At 44.8% G+C, this 23292-nt stretch overlaps 1 protein-coding gene across 8 annotated transcripts in view; it reads right to left on the bottom strand.

Moving 5' to 3' along the window:
• LOC126178950 (AF4/FMR2 family member lilli-like) overlaps positions 1–21047 on the bottom strand; it is a 483718-nt gene extending 462671 nt beyond the window's left edge. For 6 of the 8 annotated variants that reach the window (XM_049924571.1, XM_049924574.1, XM_049924572.1 and 3 more), the window contains exon 1: positions 20779–21047. In XM_049924571.1, coding sequence (XP_049780528.1) covers positions 20779–20886 — 108 coding nt within the window. In that variant the 5' untranslated portion in view covers positions 20887–21047. The remainder of the gene's footprint in view (positions 1–20778) is intronic. The other 2 variants (XM_049924577.1, XM_049924576.1) reach the window with 2 other exon arrangements.
• Positions 21048–23292: the final 2245 nt, after the last annotated feature.

Genomic DNA, 23292 nt, shown 5'->3' with positions numbered 1-23292 from the left:
GAACTGGAAATGACACTTAACTTACTGATCAAGTTCCCATCTAATTATGCGAAAATTTTAGTTCAGAGGGAACAGACGAAAACGAACTATTGGATTACGCTTTTGGCCACCAGAATAACACTGGTGGCACTCTTTGTAGCCATGTATTCGCTGGAAGAGTGCAGTAGGTTGCCCGGAAATGTCTCGGATCTCTCTAGCAGCCAGATAGTGCCGCGTCTTTTTTTTTTTTTAATTTTTTTTTCACGAGTCCGATGTTGCTGCGCTAACGGCGGTAAGCAGTAACGCTTGGTCCGGAGCAGCTGTGACTCTATAGCAAGGCTGGCGGCCAGCGAACAGGTTCAGTTACCTCACAGCGGGCGCTACCAAAACAGGAGCCGTGCGGGCTCAACTGTCACCGCTAACGAGCTCTCCTGCAGCCCTCGCCGCTTCTTGACCTTCTAGCGACACAAACATCTCGCCCGTCCCCTTGTTTCTACTTTCAGCCAGGACACATTTTGTGCGTATTTTGTACTTCAACGGTGTACCAGTTGCTCGGTCGTGGAATAACTCGCCTACAGTTTACAGAAATAACTACCGATTACTGGTAACTGGAATTACTCTTTGCTAATCTATATCAGCCTACAGTACAGACGATAATAAATGCGCCTTGCTCCGCAACTGATTAGTACCACACTGGAACCAAGCGAGACGAAGTAAAAAGTCAGTTCTCTGATCCTAGACGCTGCACGGCTGGGACTCTTTTTCCTGTTACCGAGCGAAGTGACCGAGTGGTCGAGACCCAAGAGTCGTACTCCGGAAGAGTGGAGTGTAAATCCTCGTCCGCGAACAGGGTGGCTGTTTCAGCAAGGCTACTGCAATTTCCTTCCCCCTCTTCCTGAAAATGAGGTGCTGCTCTATCCGTAAGGCCAGTAAGGCGATGAACTGCAACCTTGGCATGTGCGAAGCGTCACAGGCTCTCACGTATCATGTTGTTTTGTAGGGCGGGCAACCACAGCGAAACTTCGACAATTTTTCAAAGAAAATTCCGCACTGGCTGTATGAATGATTTTTATTAAATCTGCGACCGGTTTCGCACCGCTTATCGGTGAATCCTCCGGCAATATACGCTATTTATAACATAGTAATGTTGAACATTGCCCTGTAGCCACTCCCCACCATCCACGTCCAATATACCGTCATCTGGTGAAAGCGGTAGTTAAAATTTAAAAATCTTTTTTAAAAATTTTTCAAATGATACGAGCGGCAATGACCGTACAAGTCTGCGTGAGCGCTTTCCGGGTTTCGGCCAGTCAGTCAAGCCGTGTCCGCTGCCGCGCGGCTCCTCTCAACTTGCACGGCCGTTGACGCTCCCATCATTTAAAAAAAAATTTAAAAAGATTTTTAAATTTTAACTACCGCGTTCACCAGATGACGGTATATTGGACGTGAATGGTGGGGAGTGGCTACAGGGCAGTGTTCAACGTTACTATGTTATAAATAGCGTATATTGCCTGAGGATGCACCGATAAGTGGTGCGAAACCGGTCGCAGATCCAATAAAAATCATTCATACAGCCAGTGCGGAATTCTCTTTGAAAAAATCTCACGTATCCCTTCGCCCCCCCCCCCCCTCGCCACCCCCTTCACAAGTACGGGGACAAACGTGTCCGGTTTGAGTGACTCTTCCTCTATTTAAAATATGTTTTTTCTTTGCGAATAGGAAATTTTAAAGGTATGAAAAGAAATTCTACGGGGATTGTTCAATAACTAAGGCAATACATTTTTCTTTCTGCCAATTTCGATCGAAAAAATGTGGAATTTTTTGTGGGACATCGTGGAATACTCCAGCTTCAGCCCCTACGGTTTCATGAAGTTCCCATAGGTGGCTGCGCTGTAAGTAGCCTTCAAATCGGCGTCAGTAACGTAGCTGCATTCCAAGCAGAGGGTTGCCACTGAGTTTCTTTTGGCGGGAAACCAGAGCATCGCTGACGTTCATAGCCACTTGCAGTGTGCCTACGGAGACCTGGTAGTGAACAGAAGCAGGGCGAGTCGTTGGGCGAGGCGTCTGTCATCATCCCAACAATGTCGTGCAAACCTGTCCGATCTCCCGCGTGCTGGCCGGCCGCACATAGCTGTGACTCCTGCAGTGTTGGAAGGTGTGGACATTCTCAATCGAGGCGATCGACAGATCACAATCAAACACCTCGCTACACAACTGGACGCCTCTGTCGGTAGTGCTGACACACTCGCCCACCGGTTGAGGTACTCAGAGGTGTGTGCCCGCCGGGTTCCTCGCTGCCCAAAAGAGAATCACAAAGAGCAACGACGATCACAGCTACGGTAATCTGGGACCCTGAGGGGCTTATTCTGTTTGATGTTCTCCCCTGTGGTGCAATGATCAATTCGGAAGAGTAGTGGGCTACCCTCAGGTAATTGAAAAAATTACTTCAGCGTGTTCGTTGCCACAAAAATGCAAATAAGCTCCTTGAGAATCCAAAGCCGCACACAAGTCTGCGCACCCTAGAGGATCTCTCAAAACGTCACTGTCTGTTCTTCCTGATCCACCCAACAGCCCGGATTTCGCACCTTCCGACTTCCATCTGTTTGGTCCAATGAAGGATGCACTCCGCCGGAAGGAGTACGTGGGTGATGGGAGCGGGGGCGGAGGGGGACGGGGGGGTTACTCATGCAGCAAGACTTTGCCTCCGACGTCGAGCAATAGAGTGGTATCGTGTGGTCGTACAGATCCTCCTAAGGTGGCGTAGGCCGTCGCATTGAACGGAGAGGTTTTTTAGCCAAAAGGGTGAGTAATAATATGGTGATTGGAATCTTGAATAAAACCAACCCCCTTTCAGAAAAAAATATGGTGCATTACTTATTGAACTCCTCTCGTATTAATACAATGACAATTATCTATGGATGCCTGTGACACAGAGGTGAAATAGAAACGTAAAGAGAGACATAATTCTTTTACTCCAATATTTACTCTGCAGGACACTGTAATCCGCCTAATAAGTCATGGTGAACTTATGTTTGAATCAGTTATTAACTAGGAATGATTAAAATATTTCAAACACTCGAGAGGAAATTAAAGCGCAATTCGTCATCCCCTTGTAGCAAACGCTCATTTGATATAGATGCTAGTGCAGGTCTAGGAATCATTGGATAGCAACAACTAATATAACAACAATACTAACAGTAAATTGCGAGATAATGTGCTATGTCACTAGACTGCACAACCCTTCTTGTAATACAAAATGATTTAATATTAATAACAAATTGTTACTATTATTATTCCTTTTGTTATTATTAATGGGATTCGTATTACAAGAAGCGCTGTGCAATCTGGTGACACATCGCAACATCTCGTATGTGCTTCTCATATGAAACTCAGAATGTTGAATAAAGCTAATCTTCATGCATAAAGTACGGCACTAGCGTGTATAGTAATTGACTTCTGTATGGCGTCTGAATGCAGTTACCGTGAAAATGAAGATGTAGGCAAATATTAGTTATGTGTCTTGGGAACAGAAAGTAGTTTTGAGAATACCTGGATGTAGCCCACATATTTTACTGCAGCGAAAAGGATTGCTTGTCTGTCCGTCAGCTGCCCTGTACAGTTCACGACTAGAGACACAGCTCGCTCTACTCTACAATACAGGTTTACTTTCACGTTTGTTGATCCAGTGGCTGTATATAGCTCTTCCTGTGGAAAAACCTGTATTGGAAAAGGGGTTTTAAAAAATTAGAACTATGAAAATCATAAAGGTGGACCAAATTTTTGAGCGATTTATATACCACGATCTCACAGCATCCATATTACAAATAATATTGTTCACAAAACTTTATTCGGTGTCTAATCAGTTTCAGAATTTTTCCATGTCTCTTCAAATCCTCCTTGTTAAAAATTTATGTGAAAGACGTTAGTAAAATTTCTCGTACCCTTATGCTAAAAAAAAAAAAAAAAAAAAAGTCGCTCCTTAGGGCGACCAGTGTTCGGCTGCTGAAGGCCATAATATTTACTGAAGCCTACTGACGCCAGCCTGCCTCGGGATTTTCCTTAACAAAATTGTCACGGCACAAGATTCCTATCGCACACATTATTTTCGTAGGTTGTTTCGTTGACTCCATAGGTAAATGCCACACTACAAATCCACGTGTGTTATGTTATAAAGGCCCGCGCGGCTCCCCCCCGTCGGAGGCTCGAGTCCTCCCTCGGGCATGGGTGTGTGTGTTGTCCATAGCGTACGTTAGATTAAGTAGTGCATAAGCTTAGCGACCGATGACCTCAGCAGTTTGGTCTCATAAGACCTTACCAAAAAAGTATATTACAAATCCAGAAGTCCGTGATTCAGATTTCAAGTTAAACTACGCTGTTATTTTTTGCCACTCTCCACGTTAGTCTATACTATGCATGCCTTTTCATCCCTTCATAGCTACTGCACCACACTCCACCTCTTTTCGTCTCTGCATAGCAGCTGCACCATACTCCAACTAGACCCATTTACAGTAATCGAGTCTTAGTCTTTTTCTACAGCACCCCCTCTCCCACCTCCCCCTTCACCCATTACATACAACACTTGCTTCCGTCCAGTACCACATGAACTATTCACTGACGCTTCGCCGGCCGGGGTGGCCGAGCTGTTCTAGGCGCTACAGTTTGGAACCGCGCGACCGCTACGGTCGCAGGTTCTAATCCTCCCTCGGGCATGGTTGTGTGTGATGTCCTTAGTTAGGCTTAAGTAGTTCTAAGTTCTAGGGGACTGAAGACCTCAGAAGTTAAGTCCCATGGTGCTCAGAGCCATTTGAACCATTTTGAACTGACGCCTCAGAATGTGTGTCACATCAACTGATCTATTCTGTTACTCACGTTGTGCCATAATTTTCTTTTCTCCCTGATTCGATTCAGTAGCTCATCATTGGTTATGTGCTCTACCAATATTACCTATTGCAGTCCTCTGAAGATCCATACTGAAAAACAGGGGTAGCCAAGATTTCGGCTCGCGGGCCGTGCCCAGGCCCCAGTGCCAAAGCAGTGTCTCGCTTCACATTTCCCCGACTGTCATGCCGTGCTGTCTGAGCGCGAGGAGGGAGACGAGGGGAAAACAGCGAACGCGCCACATTTAAATGACAGACAGTACTACGGCATGTGACTTGGTTTTATACTTCACGTTTCTCGAAAGCGTAGATCATAAACAAAGCAAGGTTTCAGTATTAATTAATTATTTTTGCCACGCTGGAGACATAATATAATTTTTATCTGGTACAAACTGTCGGCATACGGACAGAGATAGATAATTTCAAAGAGTTTCTCACTCTAGTTGCCACGAAATAAATGATTTATTTAGTTTCGCAATCTGATAAAGGTCTTTCGCACAAATATGTCGACCGAAGTATATAATACTTTTGCAACCTCATTATGAAGACTTGGAAAATCTACCTGAGAAAATCAATGTAGACTTCCTGGACAGTTTTAACGTAAAAAGATTTGTAATTAAAACTGGAATTACCTTGCATGTCACTCAGCTACATCTGCACATACACGGGAGCGCTTTCAATTGAAACAGCAAATGTTGTCGAAAACACTTTGCCACAAGTTGTCGCTTATACAACGCGATTCTCTTTTTAAATGCATCCCATCAGATCAGAAAGAAGTTACCTTGCAGTGTCTTACTGTGGGCACTTGCAGGCAATCCAGTTAAAATGCGAAGTCTGTAATCCATTCCGGATCTTCTAATTTTCGTTCCTACCATTCTTTTTCCTTCATAAATTCGACAATACCGATATTTAATTCTAAAAATCGTAGCAAGCAGGCCACTTGACTTAACCAGTGCACTTTGCAGTAATAAATGAAAACTCCACACTACTCATTCGTTTCCACTGAAAACTGTTGCAACTGAAACTAGAATAATGGGTGCCACTTCACAAATTTTATTACTCGTAGCACCAATTTCTTCAAGTGCTTCATGCCTTCAGATTTAGCACAAAATGCTTCCTGATGTACAGAAAAACGAATCCCGTCTGTCGATAGTTGTAATTTTTTGCTTTTTCGACGTCATCTAAAAGCTTAAATTCTTTCTGGGCGGTATTATAATGTCGTTTCGTAGCAAATGAGGAGCACCCGTCGCTTTCTAATTGAGAATTGTCATTCCTCTCTTCCGTCGTTCCCATTCATTTTAAAGGTCTGTGACGATAGATCGCTAGACTGCTTCTTTTTGTGCAAACAGCCACTGGACCTGTGAACGTCCTTCGTGCCACCAACAAGCAGTGGACGGTAAACAGCGCTGACACCACGATTCTGCTGAACTCGCAGAGTCGTGCCGAGCACAAGACGCCGCACCGCAATGCTAAATGAACTGTCACGCTGTTCCCGTCCGCAGCTCGCGGTACAGTGGCTAGCGTTGCTGCCTGTGGATCCCGGGTTCGATTCCCGGCCGAGTCGGGGATTTTCTCCGGCCGGGGACTGGGTGTTTGTGTTGTCATCATCATTCGAGCCGTGGCGAGACTGGAAATGGAAAAATTGGGAACTTGTACGGGCACTGATGACCACGATGTTGAGCGCTCTACAAACCAACATCATCATCATCATCATCACGCTGTTCCGGGTCTTCCGAGATGGACCGAGTATAGCCGTGTGACAGGCTGGGCCTTTGGCCCGCGCACGCTGTACGCCTCAAGTCTGCCACGCCGTGGCCGGCCCTAGTCTAAAAGCTTCAATTCGCCTTTCGTCTGTACTGTCTATCGACCACATTTCACATCCAAATAAGGCTACACTTCACACAAATACCTTCAGAAAAGATTTCCGGATATTTAAATTTATTTTCCTCTTTTCATAAATGCCTTTAGTGCTATAGCCAGTCTGCATCTTATACTTTGGCCATCATCAAATGGTTCAAATGGCTCTGAGCACTATGGGACTTAACATCTATGGTCATCAGTCCCCTAGAACTTAGAACTACTTAAACCTAACTAACCTAAGGACATCACACAACACCCAGTCATCACGAGGCAGAGACAATCCCTGACCCCGTCGGGAATCGAACCCGGGCGTGGGAAGCGAGAACGCTACCGCACGACCACGAGCTGCGGACTTGGCCATCATCATTGAACTTGCTGTCCAAATAGCAAAACTCATCTACTAAATTTACTTTCTCATTTCCTTATCTAATTCCTTCTGCATCTCTTGATTTAATTCAACTAGATTCCACTATCGTTGTTTCACTTGTAGTTAATGATCATCTTATACCCTCTTTTCAAGACACTATCCATTTCATTCAACTGCTCTTCCAAGCCTTTTAGTATCTCTGACAATTACAATGTCATCAGCAAACCTTATACGAGGGCTCTTCAATAAGTAAAGCAACATATTTTTCTTTCTCGATGCAGGTTGGTTTTATTCAGGATTCGAACATACCTTATTATTCTTTTGGTTGCAAAACCGTATTTTTCAATATAATCTCCGTTCAATGCGACGGCCTTACGCCACCTTACTGGGAGGTCCTCTATAAACACGTGGTACCGCTCTATTAGTCGATGTGGGAGCCATCGTATTGCTACGTCAGTAACCCTCTTCCCCCCTCCCCCTTCACCCGTCCAGCGAAGAGCGTGTTTTATTGGACAAAACAGATGGAAGTCGGAGGCTGCGAGATCTGGTTTGTAGGGTAGATGTGAAAGAATAGTGCAATGAAGTTTTGTTGGCTCCTTTCGGGTGCGTAGACTTGTGTGAGGCCTTTGGTTGTCACGGAGAAGGAGAAGTGTCGTTTGCGGCGACGAAAACGTTGAAGTCGTTTCTCCAGTGTCCTGATGGTAGCACAACACACTTCCGAGATGGTCACTGCATTACGAGGGAAGACTTCAAACAGAATAAACCCTTAAGAGTCACAGAAAACCGACGCCATGACTTTTCCCGGCTGAGGGTGCTGGTTTAAACTTTTTCTTCGGAGGAGAAGTGATGTGACGCCACTCCATGGATTGCATTTTTGTTTCTGGTTCGAAGTGATGACAATGTTCTAGAAAAAATTATCACGACCAGCCTCGTAACACGCACGTAATTCCGCACAGATGGTCGTTCTTTGCTCTTAATGGTCTTATCTTAGGCGGCGAGGAAGCCAATGAGCACGCAGCTTTGAGTACCGCAACTGGGGGACGAGTGTGTCAGCACTACCACCAGAGGTTTTTGTTTGTGATTCGTCTGTCACTTCGAATGAGATTGTCCGCACGTTGTGGTATCGCAGGAATCACAGGTGTGTGGCCGGCCGGCGCGGGAGACTGGACAGGTTTGCGCTACCTTCTTGTGATGATGATAGACGCCTTGCCGAATGACTCACCGTGCTTTTGTTCACTGCCAGGTCTCCGCACACATACTGCAACCGCCTATGAACGTCAGCGATGGTCTGGATTTCTGTTAAAAGAAGCTTAATGAGAGCTCTCTGCTTGGAACGCACCTTCAATACAGGACCCATTTTGAAGGCAACGCATAGCACCGCCACATATCGTAACTTCATGAAACTATAGGCTCTGAAGCGGGAATATTCCACGATGTTCCACAATAAATTAATCGTTTTTTCTACCGAAACTGATCGAGAAAAAAGTATGTTGCATTACTCATTGAACGCTCCTCTAGTTTTTATTTCTTCTTCCTCAGTTTTAATTCCCTTTTCAAATTTCTCCTTGTTTTTCTTTACATACTGATCAATGTACAGATTGAATAACAACCCCGTCTCACTACCTTCTCAACCACTGCTTCACCTTCATGTCCTTCAACTCTTATAACTGCAATCTGGTTTCTGCACAAGTTGTAAATAACCCTTCGCTCTCTGTATTTCCACCCTGCTGCCTACAGAATTTCAAAGAGCGTACTCCTGTCGACACTGTGAAAAGCTTCCTCTAAATTTACAAGTGCCACGAGCGTAATTTTTCCTTTCTTCAGTCTATCTGCTAAGACACATCATAGTGTTTGTATGGACTTGCGTGTTCCTCCATTTATTCGGAATTCAAACTGATCTTCCCATGGGATATTTTATTCGAATAAGTCTTTACTACCAACGCCTAAATATATTTACTATTTCCCCCGAAATACCCTGCACTTGCCTGAGAGAAATTCATTACCATGGCAGCGACAATAGGACCGTACCTGAAACTTCCTGGCAGATTAAAACTGTGTGCTGAACCGAGACTCGAACTCGGGACCTTTGCTTTTCGGTGTTAAATGCTCTATCAACTTTTTTTTACTCATTTTGTTCCATATTGTTCGTTGAATTTGTTCGTGGCGGACGTCCGATGACACCAGTTCAGGTTGTTCGTTCACTCAGGCTTTTTTATTACAGAGGGTAGCTAAACCCTCTGACCGAAGACGCTGAGCTGCCGTGCCGGCATCAACTGAGTGAGCTACCCACGTATGACTCACGAGCCCCCTAGCAACTTCCGTCAGTACCTCGTCTCCTAACTTCCAAACATCGCAGAAGTTCTCCTGCAAAACTGACACTGGTGAAAGAAAGAATAATATAACCACAGCCTGGGGGGGGGGGGGGGTGTTTCCAAAATGAAATTTTCACTCTGCAGTGAAGTGTGCACACAGTTTTAATCTGCCAGAAACAGCCCACACTCCGTTGCACAGTGATAATTTCATTTAAGACCGTACCTATTTAAACGTTTCGATGTTCACACCAACCTTCGGGTTGAGATCAGCATTCCTTATCCTTTTTATGCAAGAGAAACGGAATCTCTGGCGTGAATGAGCGCAGTAAAAAGGACCAGTGTTTCTGACAGGGCAGCGCCTGTGTGAGACGTTGCGGAAGCAGAGCACCGTGTGTTGTCACTTTGTAAGGCAGCGTGCCGCAACCGTGGCTGGTGAAATCGCGAAGCGGCACAGGAAGGAAACGCGCAGAGTGCCGTGGGGAACGGAAAGGAGACAGCCAGCAGCCTGGACTCTTCACACGGCAGTGGCTTTCGCCCTACCGCGGCCCGCTTTGTCGTAATGAGCGCCGAGTGATGTAACGCCACACGCCGAACACTATGTCGGGTAACATCCCAGCAGAGCGACTGCCATGTATCCGGGGCCCTGTTCTGGAGAGGGCTACATTTTGCAACTACCGCTCACACCCAATAGGCACTATCTGATCGAAAGTATCCAGACGCCTACTGCTGCTTATGACGACTTGAACTCTGCTGGGGACACTTTCAATGAGGTGTCTTAGTGTCTGTGTAGAGATGGAAGCCCATTCATCCTCAAGAGCCGAAAACAGAGAAGGAACTGATCTCTGACACTGGGGTCTGAAGCGGTCAACGTTCTAACTCATCGCAAAGGTGTTCCATTTTGTTCATGTCGAGGCCAGTCCATTGCAGGAACGTTATTGTCCACAAACCATTGCCTCACAGGCGCTGTTTTATAACAGTCATCGTCTCCGAGTGTTTCTCTTCTGTAAGCAGTACACAAAGCTTTAAAATGTGTTCCTATCCTTCCACATCTAGCGTTTTATAACAGTCATCGTCTCCGAGTGTTTCTCTTCTGTAAGCAGTACACAAAGCTTTAAAATGTGTTCCTATCCTTCCACATTTAGCGTTTTCTTAAGCGTAACGAGGGGACCACACCGTAACACGATATCTTCCATACTTCACTTTTGTTACTACGCAAGACGCCAGGTAACGTTGTCCAGACATTAGCCACACCCAAACCCTTCCGTCGGATTGCCATATAGCATAGCGTGATACATCGTTTCAAATTGCTCGTTTCCAGGCTTCCATTGTCCAGCGGAGCCGCTCTTTACTCCACCTCAGGCATCGCCTTATACTAACTACAAAACTGTGCGGCTTTTTAGTAGCTGCTCGACAGTCGTACCCCCTTCTTTTTAACTCCCTACGCACAGTCACTGTAGTAGGTAGGTTGCTGGTAGCTCGAGTGATTTCTTCCGCTGTTCGCATACTGCTGTTCGGATACTTTTGAACAGATAGTGTAGTTTTGCCTGCCTCATCAGCTTCTAACAGCATAAAGTGGCAAATACCTTTAATGCAGGTCGTAGTATTTACAGTGTACACTATGAATGAACTCCTTTCGTAATGCAGACTCCTAAGATACGATCCTGAGTGAACGGCGTCTGAAAATCCGTAACTAAGGACGCGCGGTCCGCGTCGGTAGCTGCGCGGTCACCACTGCGGATTGCTAACCGTAGGGGCGCGGGTTCGATTTGCGGTCGGGTTGGAGATTTTTGTCCGCTCTGGGAATGGGTGTTGTGTTGTCCTTACGTTCGTATCGTCATAACTGACATTCCACTGTCGAGATGGCTATATGGACACGACCTAAAAGCCAACGAATTAAACAAATAACTAAAAAACTAAGGTCGCATTGGTCAGGTTAGCAAATGTGTGTGAATGACAGGGACTAATCGAAACGCACAGTGCCGGCCGGAGTGGCCGAGCGGTTAAAGGCGCTACAGTCTGGAACCGCACGACCGCTACGGTCGCAGGTTCGAATCGGCCTCGGGCATGGATGTGTGTGATGTCCTTAGGTTAGTTAGGTATAAGTAGTTCTAAGTTCTAGGGGACTTATGACCACAGCAGTTGAGTCCTACAGTGCTCAGAGCCATTTGAACCATTTTTGAAACGCACAGTTCTCTCTTCCAGCTGTAGGACAAATCTGAATATAGGTAGCGCCGACTGAATGCTGTCAAAAGCAGGCTGTTACTAGCGCTGGAAGCTCAGTAAAAACACGGGGCCAGCTGAAAACAGGATATGATGCATTAGCAGTTCTACGCGCCGTCTATGTCTCAGACACGCGATGTGATGGTGAAAATCCCCGAAACTAAGTCAGTGGTAGGATTCAGGCATGACGGAGAGGTTCACGAAACCTCTGTCTCGAATCTGAGTCAATTTCGTTTTGAAATGACTTATCATTAATACACAGTCAGCTATTAGTCAACAACCGCGCACATGCTGTAGGAGTGTCTTTGTGCGACAGTTACCGTAACAACAAGATTAAACATCCAGTTTGAATCTTTCAGTCTGCAGCATAGAGTTTGTTCTTTCGAATCTTCCTGTCCGATTAAAATATCCTTTGTTTCAGGATCGATAGTCGCGTATAGTATGCGGGAGAACTCCTGTGGAGTTGAGAAATTAGGTGAGACTCAAGAGTGTTCATACAAATTTCGGGCTTGCAGCCGGTCGTCGTTCAATACTTCGCACGATATTTCAACTGGGCACCTGCCAGTCATCTTCAGGTGAGCGGTCGCAGACTGGCGGTAACGTCCTCCGCTCCGCAATATACTGTAACTATTCTGCACATGCGTCGAAAACTTGATAGTTGAACCAACACTGCCCGCCGGCAGCGCCCTCGCTGGTGGAATCGCGGAACTCAGTCGCCCTCTGCGTTGCTGTTTGCCACGGCCGTCGACGCACTCTGTCGTCTTCGATTTGAGCAAATTGTGGAGATGATGGGATTCCATGCACTGTCCAGCTGGTAGCCGCTGTCACGGTTTAACAGATTTTCCACCAGTTGTATTTCTACGAATTCTTTAATAATGGAGTCCCAGAAAGACGTTGCTGTGGACAAAATCATTGTTTTCTCATACTCCATTGAATGTCCAGTAGAAATACAATGTTCAGCAATAGCGGACTTGCTTGGCTGCAGAGGGCGGGTGTAACGTTGATGTTCAGTGCAGTGTTCTTTCACGGTGCGTGTGGTTTGGCCTATGTAAGCCATAACACATTGGCACGGTATCTTGTAAATTCCGGCCTTTCGTAGTAATAGATTGTCCTTAACTGATCCCACAAGGTCCGCAATCTTCGATGGTGGGCGGAAAACCACTTTTACCTGAAATTTTCGGAGGATTCTTGCTATTTTAAACGAAGTTTTGCCAACGAAAGGAAGAAAAGCTAAAGATTGTTCCGGCACGTTCTCCTCTTTATTCACTTCCTGCTTCTTAGTTTTAACTGTTAGTGCCCTGTTAAATTCACATGAGACTCAAGAGGTCTGCGCGGATAAGAAAAGTGCAATCCGCATCCGCAAGGTCCTAATCCGCAACCGCATCCCCATCCGCAGCAATTAATCCGCATCCGCAAGTTCCGCATCCGCATATATTTAAGTTTTGAATGAGTAATTAATAGTAATAGACAGTAGTACTTAGAATTATGGTATGTAATGACATAGTTATTGTTAGGATGACAACTTAACTACTTTTTATATGTACTAAGATGGTATCTGTTCTTTCGGACATGTCTAAAAGACAGATACCATCGGTGACCATGCAGCTCGTTAGAATGATATTACAATGAAATGAACACCCTTAGCTGCTTACAGGCTATGACATACGCCAACGAGGACAGATGAAAATGTGTGTCCCGAACGGGACTCGAACCCGGGATCTCCTGCTTACATGGCAGATGCTCTATCCATCTGATGGTAGACAGTGGGCAGGTTTGCCACCCATAGAGCACTTCACAAGCCACACAAAAGACACGGTCGCGGAAACGGATTAGACGCAGGTCTCTTGGGTACAGCTACGTCAGTCGTAGCCAGGGTCTGACAACAGACATCCGCTCTACCCGAGCCCTGCAAGATTCCAAGAATGTCAACAAGCTTGAAGTTTTCAACTAACATTGCAACATACGTACTGGACAGATGTCTTGCTCATTATCCGCAGATGACCCGCGGATATCCGCGCCGGTCGCGATTTTATCCGCCAAGTAACAAATACCGCGGATATATCCGCATCCGCGCAGACCTCTAGCTGAGAGGCACTGGCGGAAGTAAAGCTGTGAAGGGGGATCGTGGGTTGTGTCTTGATAACTAAATCACTAAGAGCATAAACTGTGTGTGTGTGTGAAGAGACGAAACGGCTGAGGTCATCGGTTCCTAGACGTACACACTAATGCTAAGAACAACGCACACACACATGCCCGTGGGAGGGCTCGAACCTCTGGCGGGAGAGGCGGCGCCATTGCGCCTCTAAACGCGCGGCCACTCCGCGCGGCCGCTAAAGGCAAAGTTCCGGGTTTGTGCCTCCCCCCCCCCCCCCCTCCCGGCACATAGTGTTAATTCGCGAGGAAGTTTCAAGATTGCAGATTGAACATACGTTACACGCTGCAAGCAAAGTGACGTTGAAAAGAGTTTTTTTAGCAGATGTACGCAACTTGGACAGTTCATCACATAGTGCCAGATTTCTGAGGGCTCGTGGGATGGCGTAGTTGGGGAGAAAGGTGACTGTTTAACATCTCATTACATCTAGGTCATTAGAGACGCGCAGCTTCTTTTGACGCGAAAGTCTGGAATATATAGCGAACTATCTATGACCTGTCTGAACAACCATGGCCGGACGGGAATTTAAACAGCACTCTTTCTACATACGAACCTATAATATTAATCATTCTGCCCGCTAGTTTTAAAAGTACGGGAGAGTTGCGTAATGAATATTTCGAACTGTTTTCTCGGAGAAGCGCGTTTACGCGTGTCTGTTCTTTAATACACAGTACTTCTATTTTACCGTTACTACCTTCTGCTAGATATTCTGTAGTGACAAATACTATTTTGTGAATTATGGCATTTCATAGTGATGCGGAACACTAAGAAATCCACAGATTTTGATTAAGTGTTTTGTAGCACGTACGTGGTAGGCAAAATTTTCTTGGAATACAAGTGGAACGCTAAGGAAATCAATATTTCATTGTGACTCATCGCCGGCCGCTGTAGCCGAGCGGTTCGAGGCGCTTCAGTCCGGAACCGCGCTGCTTCTACGGTCGCAGGTTCGAATCCTGCCTCGGGCATGGATGTGTGTGATGTCCTTAGGTCAGTTAGGTTTAAGTAGTTCTAAGTCGAGGGGACTGATGACCTCAGATGTTAAGTCCCATAGTGCTCAGTGCCATTTGAACCAGTTTTCTCCTCCAAAAATGGTTCAAATGGCTCTGAGCACTATGGGACTTAACATCTATGGTCATCAGTCCCCTAGAACTTAGAACTACTTAAACCTAACTAACCTAAGGACGGCACACAACACCCAGCCATCACGAGGCAGAGAAAATCCCTGACCCCGCCGGGAATCGAACCCGGGAACCCGGGCGTGGGAAGCGAGAACGCTACCGCACGACCACGAGATGCGGGCTTTTCTCCTCCGATTGCGAAAACATTCTGATGGCACCCACCTGCATAGGGAGAAATGATCATCACGATAAAACGAGAGAAATCAGGGCTCGCACAGAAAAATTTAAGTGCTCGTTTCTCCCGCGCGCCTTTTCGAGAGTGGAATGGTAAAGAGACAGACAGGTGGTTCATTGAACCCTCTGTCAGGCACTTTATTGTGAATAGCAGAGTAATCACGTAGATGTTGATGAATAAGAATGCCTTGTTACTTACATAACAGCGATTTGACGAAAGTAAATCCTGCTAATTCTGAAAAAACATTACTGAAATATTTATGAGTTATTCTTTTTTAACAATAAACGAAAAATCCAGATACTTTCCTGTGTGATTAACAATTTTTTTGTAAAAGGTACAAAGACTAATACAATTTTGATCGACCAGCGAAACTGTGGGAGAATACTGTAAAATGCATCGAAATTAGTAGTTAAGAAAGGCGGGACATTTGAATTATATAGGGTCGTTTGATTTAGCGACGAAGCCCACATGGGTTCGTTAATAAGCAAAACTGGCGCATTTGGGGAACTGAGGATCCATATTTCGCGATCGAGGAGTCTGTTCACTCTCTGCGGGTGACTTTGTGGTGTGTAGTGTCCAGTCACGGAATGATCTATGCGATATTCCTTGATGCCACGGGGACTACCAAACGCTACGTGAAGGTTTTGGAAGATGATTTCATCCCCATTATCCAAAGTCACTCTGATTTCGACAAGATGTGGTTCATGTAAGACGGAGCTCCACCCGTGGATCGCAATCTGGCTCTGGGGTACCCAGAGGCCACTGGCATGGGCCTCGATTGGCCGGCATATTCTCCGGATCTGAACATATCCGACTCCTTTTTGTGGGGCTATATTAAAGACAAGGTATACAGCAATAACCCCAAAACCATTGCTGAGCTGAAAACAGCCATCCGGGAGGTCATCGACAGCATCGATGTTCCGATACTTCAGGGGGTCATGCAGAATTTCGCTATTCGCCTGCGCCACATCATCGCCAATGACGGCAGGCATATCGAACATATCATAACCTAAATCCGAATATCTGTAGTGACCGTTACATGTTGAACAAAGTGTGTGCACGCCGTAGTTTGTAACTAAAAAAATGGCTCTGAGCACTATGGGACTCAACATCTTGGGTCATAAGTCCCCTACAACTTAGAACTACGTAAACCTAACTAACCTAAGGACATCACACACACCCATGCCCGAGGCAGGATTCGAACCTGCGACCGTAGCAGTCCCGCGGTTCTGGACTGCAGCGCAAGAACCGCTAGACCACCGCGGCCGGCTGTTTGTAACTAATTTACGTCTTTTTTCGTGTAGTTCAGTAACTGTCACCCTGTACCTGGTTTACCACCACCAATAAAATAAAAGAATCACTTGTGGATGGTGCACGTGTTTACGGAACCGACTTTTTCAGTAGCCACGGTATACGGGAGATCCCGACGCGAGCACCCATCTTGTGCTATAGGATACAGCTGCCCTTAATAGGTCGGTTTGAACACCCCAGTGATTCACTGGGCATGGTCCTCATAGAGATAGAATGTCCTGGCATTCCTCTGACCGTTGCCCATCTTTCACAGAAAGTTATTCGACACCACCGATTTAACGTGGTTTTGGAACGATGGGAAACTTGGCATTTTTCAGACGTACATATTATTGCTAGACGTGAAAGAAACTGTGAGTGACAGGAGAATCCCAGTATCGAATGTAGACACGACCAGGACGTTCGGGTTTATGCTCTGCGCAGCACTGAAAAGTTCTTTTGAAAAAAGCATCGAAGTGAAACTGACGACACTATAAACATCGTTATTGGTGGTAGAGAATAGCATGTTAAAACGGGAATACACGCTCAATCTTCCTCTGTCTTCAGCATTGGCACAGTTCTTAGCAGTGCCTCGGCTCCTAAGAAGCTAATATTAACCGTCTTGAGTCATCAGTCTTTTGACTGGTTTGATGCGGTCCGCGACGAATTATTCTCTTGTGCAACCGCTTCATCTCAGAGTAGAACTTTGAGCCTATGTCCTCAATTATTTGTGGATGTATTCAAATCTCTGTCTTCCCCTACAGTTTTTACATTTTACGGCTTCCTCTAAAAGCATATGAGTTATTCCCTGATATCTTACAATATGTCCTATCAGCCCGTCCCTTCTTCTTGTCACCGTTTTCTGTATGTTCATTTTTTTCGCCGATTCTAGGGACACCCTCATTTCTTATCTTATCACTCCAATTAATTTTCAACATCCTTATGTAGCACCACTTCTCAAACGCTTTGGCTCTCTTCTTTTCCGGTTTTCCCAGAATCAATCATGAAGCTACGGAACCCAAAACAATGAACGTCTGATTTATATAGCAAAGGAACAGAAAACTGACAAACCTTTTTTTTAAGTAGGCCTATCGATGTAAAATGAGCGACACAATGAAAACAGTAAAGAAAAGCTAAATGAGACTTCATTTTACACTTGTACAATTAAGAGAAGGGTCCGCCGCTCGTGGTCTCGCGGTAGCGTTCTCGCTTCCCGAGCACGGGGTCCCGGGTTCGATTCCCGGCGGGGTCAGGGATTTTCACCTGCCTCGAGATGACTGGGTGTGTGTGTTGTCCTCATCATTTCATCATCATCCAGGACAGTGGCAAAATTGGACTGAGCAAAGATTGGGCGCTGATAACCACGCAGTTGAGCGCCCCACAAACCAAACATCATCTCCTCAATTAAGAGAAGGCTTTCCACGTGCGGCCGTACTAAGAGCCACTCAAAATTTTTAAAGAGTAAAAGCTGTAAAAGCTTTCGAAGAAACTTTGGATAGAAGGAGGATACACCGGAGTTTAGCACTTCGTGAACACCGAGATCAGCACAGCGTTGACACAATCTGAAAAATTTCATGCAGATGCAAAGGGCAAATACAAAAGTTACAGGTAAACTTGTGGGTTGATACGTCGACCCCACGCTCTTCTACGGTTCGTTACACATATAACTTGATGCTGCTATGTTTAACGTATAAAACATCAGCGACGGCGATACATGGATTTCTGTATTACAACTTAAGAAACGACGTAGTAAGTTACGACGAGTGAAATACAGTATTTTTATGGAAACGACTAGCCAAAATTTACAGAGGATCCACGCAATCACTTCTACGTGAAATCGCTTTGTGACTAGTCAAACTAAGTTCTGCATAAAACGCTAGAATATTGGTGACTAAGCTGGCTGTGAAGCAGGACGACGACGACGGCGGCGACGACCACCACCACCACCACCACCACCACCACCAACAACAACAACAACAACAACAACAACAAAATTAATATGCAGAGTGCTTTCTCCAGACACTCTGTAGTACACCAACAAATGCACCTTACAATGAAGGGGAAAAAAACGGGAACTACCAAGATGCCATTAAGGTCAAATTTTATCTTAGCAGCGTGTGAAAACTGCGTCATCTTCAAACTTGTTTCATATTACAGTTCAGTGAGACATAATGATACTTCGATCAATGTACACAGTAGTAATGCCATCCAGAAAACGTGCACTGGCATTTCCGAATGTGTCGACGGGACAAAATTAGGAAGGTGCATGAAGTCCATAGCGCAGAGTGCTAATGCGTTATGTTGCAATACAGCGCAGCTCAAAATCGGCCTTAAATAGATTGAACGACGTACTTGGTGCGTCTCAAGTAGTCACCCAGTGCTCTGCGCAAATATGTACCGAGAGGGACGCGATGGTGTTGAACACGAAAAAGAGCTTCATCTGTACACAGCTCACTGGACGCGTATGTGAGATGAGCGGGGCTTCGCAACCCCGCCAGTCAACCCGATTCAGAAATTTCGCGATTTCTGAGAAATCACGAACACCGGAATCGTCCCTTTGAATACACCACGACCAACGTCCTCCGCCATCATTGTCCATCTGAGTTATTTTCAAATGGTTCAGATGGCTCTGAGCACTATGGGACTTAACATCCGTGGTCATCAGTCCCCTAGAAGTTAGAACTACTTAAACCTAACTAACCTAAGGACATCACACACATCCATGCCCGAGGCAGGATTCGAACCTGCGACCGTAGCAGTCGCGCGGTGCCGGACTGAGCGCCTAGAACCGCTAGACCACCGTGGCCGGCTGAGTTATTTTAAGCATGTTGAAGACAGTACTGTGTACTTGCCGTGATGGCTGTATTATAAAATGTCAGAAATATTAGAGGTAAAGTAGTAGTTAGAGATTTAGTTCCAGTGGATGTTATCGTATCCGCTTGCTTCGAGTACATTAATATTGTTACAGCTGGAAAACATATCTTTGGCCAAGAGTCTTCGCCGGCTTTTCGGTGAATATGCGGAATGATGAGATTTTCTGCAGTTTCCATATGCTGTTTTTACATTAGCGGTCCCTTCAAGACGTCGTTATATTTTTTACATTAAATAAAAGTTGACGCAAGAGGGTATAAAGGAAACAAGAAAAAATAAGTATCATCATATCACATACTACATTGAAACATATTGGTAGGAACTGGCAAACACAGTTTAGCACGTTATTAGGAGAAGAAACATCCGCAGTCACAGTCCTTGAAGACTTGTGGAACATGACAGTGTGTAGCGAGGGAGACCGCTAATTCACGGAAGAAAGACGGCCACACTGCGCGTGAGCTGCGCCCATGCTGTTGCTCCGCGGCATCGATTTTCCGTGTGGGTCGCGAAGTTAACGTAGGGGTGCAAACGTCACTGACGCACGCGCCTGTCACGTACCGGGAACGTATCAACATGGCGAATTGTTGCGAGGCACAACCGTAAACCCGTCGCGCCCACAAAGACTACGGTAACCCGAAAAACATGTGCGTTCTTCCGCAGCATTAACGAGCCTTTGCCAAAACGATATGAAACCACGATCTCAATAAAGCTACGAGATCATTTGTTCAGCGTGAACTCAGCGATGTAACTCGCTAAAGGTCTGGAACAATTCAATGAGTTGCTTACTTGCAGACAAAAACGTGACGGTAATGGTGCACCTTCTGATGGCAGTTATAAAGGATATGAAATGCAATACATGGACATCGTAGGCAGACACTCGGCGTCCGCATCCGTGACCAAGGGGTGGGCACTCAGCTACTCAGTATTCCAGCGAGAGCCTCTACGCACTTCCAGGCTACCATAAAAGGCGGCGGCACAACCTGGACAGAGCTTCCGCTGACCGTACCTCTTCGTCGTGTGCTTTATCCGCAGGACAGCCCCACTGTGTATCTCATTAAAGATGTACGCACACACTGACGTTGATCGGTCGCCGATCCTTGCTTGCATGGAATTATTCTGTTGACTGGGAAACACCTGCGTTTCACTGCAGTCGCTGAAAATCTGGAGGAGCACTGACATTGCGTGGTACACAATCATAATACCTAAAATTTCGTTCTAATTTATACACCACAGAACACTTTTTGGATAGTAAGTGTAGTATCAACACACTCTTTAGTAACGAAGCAACGGACGACCGCCACTGACAAAGCATTACTCCTCAACCTCCTGATATCACGAACTAGCAGCTATGGTTATTTCTGGAATTGTGTTTTTAACAAAACATACACTGAGAACAGCAAGAATCATATGTATAGTTTCTCTGCTTTAAAATGATGTAAGAAATAACTGCTGTGACAACTAAGCCAAACCGTTGATAGCAAATTAATTTGGCAGTCTTACCGGTGACAATTCTGCCTCCCCCTCACTATGCTCGATCTGCGATGACTGTTGCTTTGATCGCTTCGCCTGAGCTCTCGGAATTTTGTCGGCCAGCTTTGGCGAGTTCATAACGAATCATTAACTTTTTAAAAAGGCATCAAGACAGACCACGTCGCATCTACACTGCAACCACACACACTATCAACAGATATTTCTGTAGCTGTCACGAACACTTCACACCATACTGACGTTTGCAGCCAAACCACCCACACCACCTTACGCACGCCTCTGCTGCACCAGCACGACTGTCGTCTGCTACGCTTTCCTGCCAGCTGACATCGCCTTCTAGCGCCACTCACTTGCTACGGCGCTCCGCGTAACTACGATCGTTGTAGCTGCTGAACTGCAAACTTGTCACTTCCCCGCAATGCAGCTGTAGTATGACATACATGAACGAAAGACAAGACAAACCAAACCGGGCCCAGCTTAGGTTGTTATTGCTGCTGCTGCTTCATGTTATTTTATCGGGCATATTAAACTTAATGCAATTATTTTGAACGTTTCGTCATTAGTTGCAAATGATTGCTTTTCGAAACCGTCTGCTATAACGAGGGCACTTTATTTGTTTTACTAATGCGCCAGTAGGCATAAGTTTTATTCATATCATGAAGGTGTCCATTTTTTGTATAGTATATCATGTAACAACTGTTGCACGAAAATGTTAAAAAAACAGTTTTTCCTTTAAAAATTTACACTTTTCCGCCCATCAAAACACAGTTTATACCTTTCATGTTGTATTTCCCTTGAACATAGTGTTCCAAACATCTTAGAGGAAGAATCTAGTGAATATTATTCCGCTACAGTACCATTTATTACGTCACCATGGTATTATTTTATTGCACCTACCTCCAAGTAGGCATAAACAATACACACAATGTATCTGAATTCAATGTTTCTCCTTTTGTGGAAATAAACTTTATTTCACTAATTGACAGTGCAAATCGCTGATATAGTGGTTAATTATAATTCTAAGATATCTTCTGTTACATAAGATGCCTAAAGTGATTTAATCTTGGTGCTTGTCCAACACATCAGAATGTGAAAACAAAATATTCCTGATACTTTTATTGGACATGCTTCATATTGTTACAAAATGAATCACGAGAAACCACATTATTTCTGCATGCACACAAATCTTACACCTTCCTTTAATAGTTAGCATCACGTTAATAAATTAAGCAGTTGTTCTCTTTCAAAAGGGTGTACAAAATCCAAGTTATGTTAATAACAAACAGTGTAAACCACCACCACCTTACACACACCTAGGCAGCAGCAGCAGCACAACTATTGTCTACTCCTTTTCCTACCAGCCAATATGGCAAACAAGAAATAGCATTTTTTGTTTTTGTTCAGTTAAGACACAATCAACATAACTTTCACTGAATATGACACAGCACACCAAGAGCACAAGTTTCTAAATCTGACATTCTGTGGCAACAAGCAACAGTTGTGTTCTACAGTCTGTGACTGTACTTCTTAAACAATATTATCCTTTCTTTGTTAAGTGCTGTAGATACATGCATTGAGAAGTGTTTCATGGAACAAGCAGATATAAACTGTACAACCAGTGTTCTGCCACACTAAAAAATATATGTTGATAACCATACTGTAAACAACCCTTCTGGATAAAATTTTCAATGAAAAGTGTAATGAACTTAGGTATGTCCAACAAACCGATTTTTTTAAATATAGTTTAGAAATATAAATGCTTAAATAGTTTCTAAGTTTTCTTAAATTGGTGGTATTGGGCTTAGGGGTCTGGGAGTGCATTAAAAATTCAGTCTTTCGCTATTTATGAGGGTAAAGCTAGTAAACAATAAGTAAGGGGTGTATATTCACCTCATACCTTAATTTTTATCCAGTCATCTGTGTGAGAATTATTCAATCTTCACAAATATCAGATCATCAAGTAGTAGTGTAGGTCTTCTCAAAACTTAAAAGATACCTACAAGTAATGGGTATTGCCTGTGTAAGGTCAGGTTATAAAGGAGGAGTCCTCTCGCAAACTTTCATTGAAAGCCATTAAGGATGTGATCAGGCAATGGTCCAGCATGCTACTTGAGAATCTTCCCTGTGTAGATGGCAAGGTCTATACTATAATAACAACCAGGACAAATGTTTTTCCCTGGTTTCTAAAGTGGGGAGAGGGGATTAATTTTCTTTTGCCTCTACAATTCAGGGAAGTGTTCTTCACCGAAATTGGAAATGTAAAGTATGAATTTTATGATCAGGTCTTAAATTACAGGCCACAAAATGCGTACTCTAGTTATTATCTGGAGATGTAAGCAGTTTTAAGCATAAAAGAAGTAACTTCAGAGCTGCCTATCCTTTTCAGTGATTTACCCTGTAGTATAGGATAGTCAGTGGTTAATGCTAGCAAACTGCAGGAATACCTATATCTGTGTACTTTTGGAAATGATCTTAAATATTTAGGTTCATCCATGTTGGACGTGTATGAAACAAAACTCTAGTGGA

Source organism: Schistocerca cancellata, chromosome 1, assembly GCF_023864275.1.
Source record: "Schistocerca cancellata isolate TAMUIC-IGC-003103 chromosome 1, iqSchCanc2.1, whole genome shotgun sequence".
NCBI classification, from domain to species: domain Eukaryota; kingdom Metazoa; phylum Arthropoda; class Insecta; order Orthoptera; family Acrididae; genus Schistocerca; species Schistocerca cancellata.
Note: the sequence above shows the minus strand (reverse complement) of the source record. Positions and strands in the feature narration are given on the sequence as shown.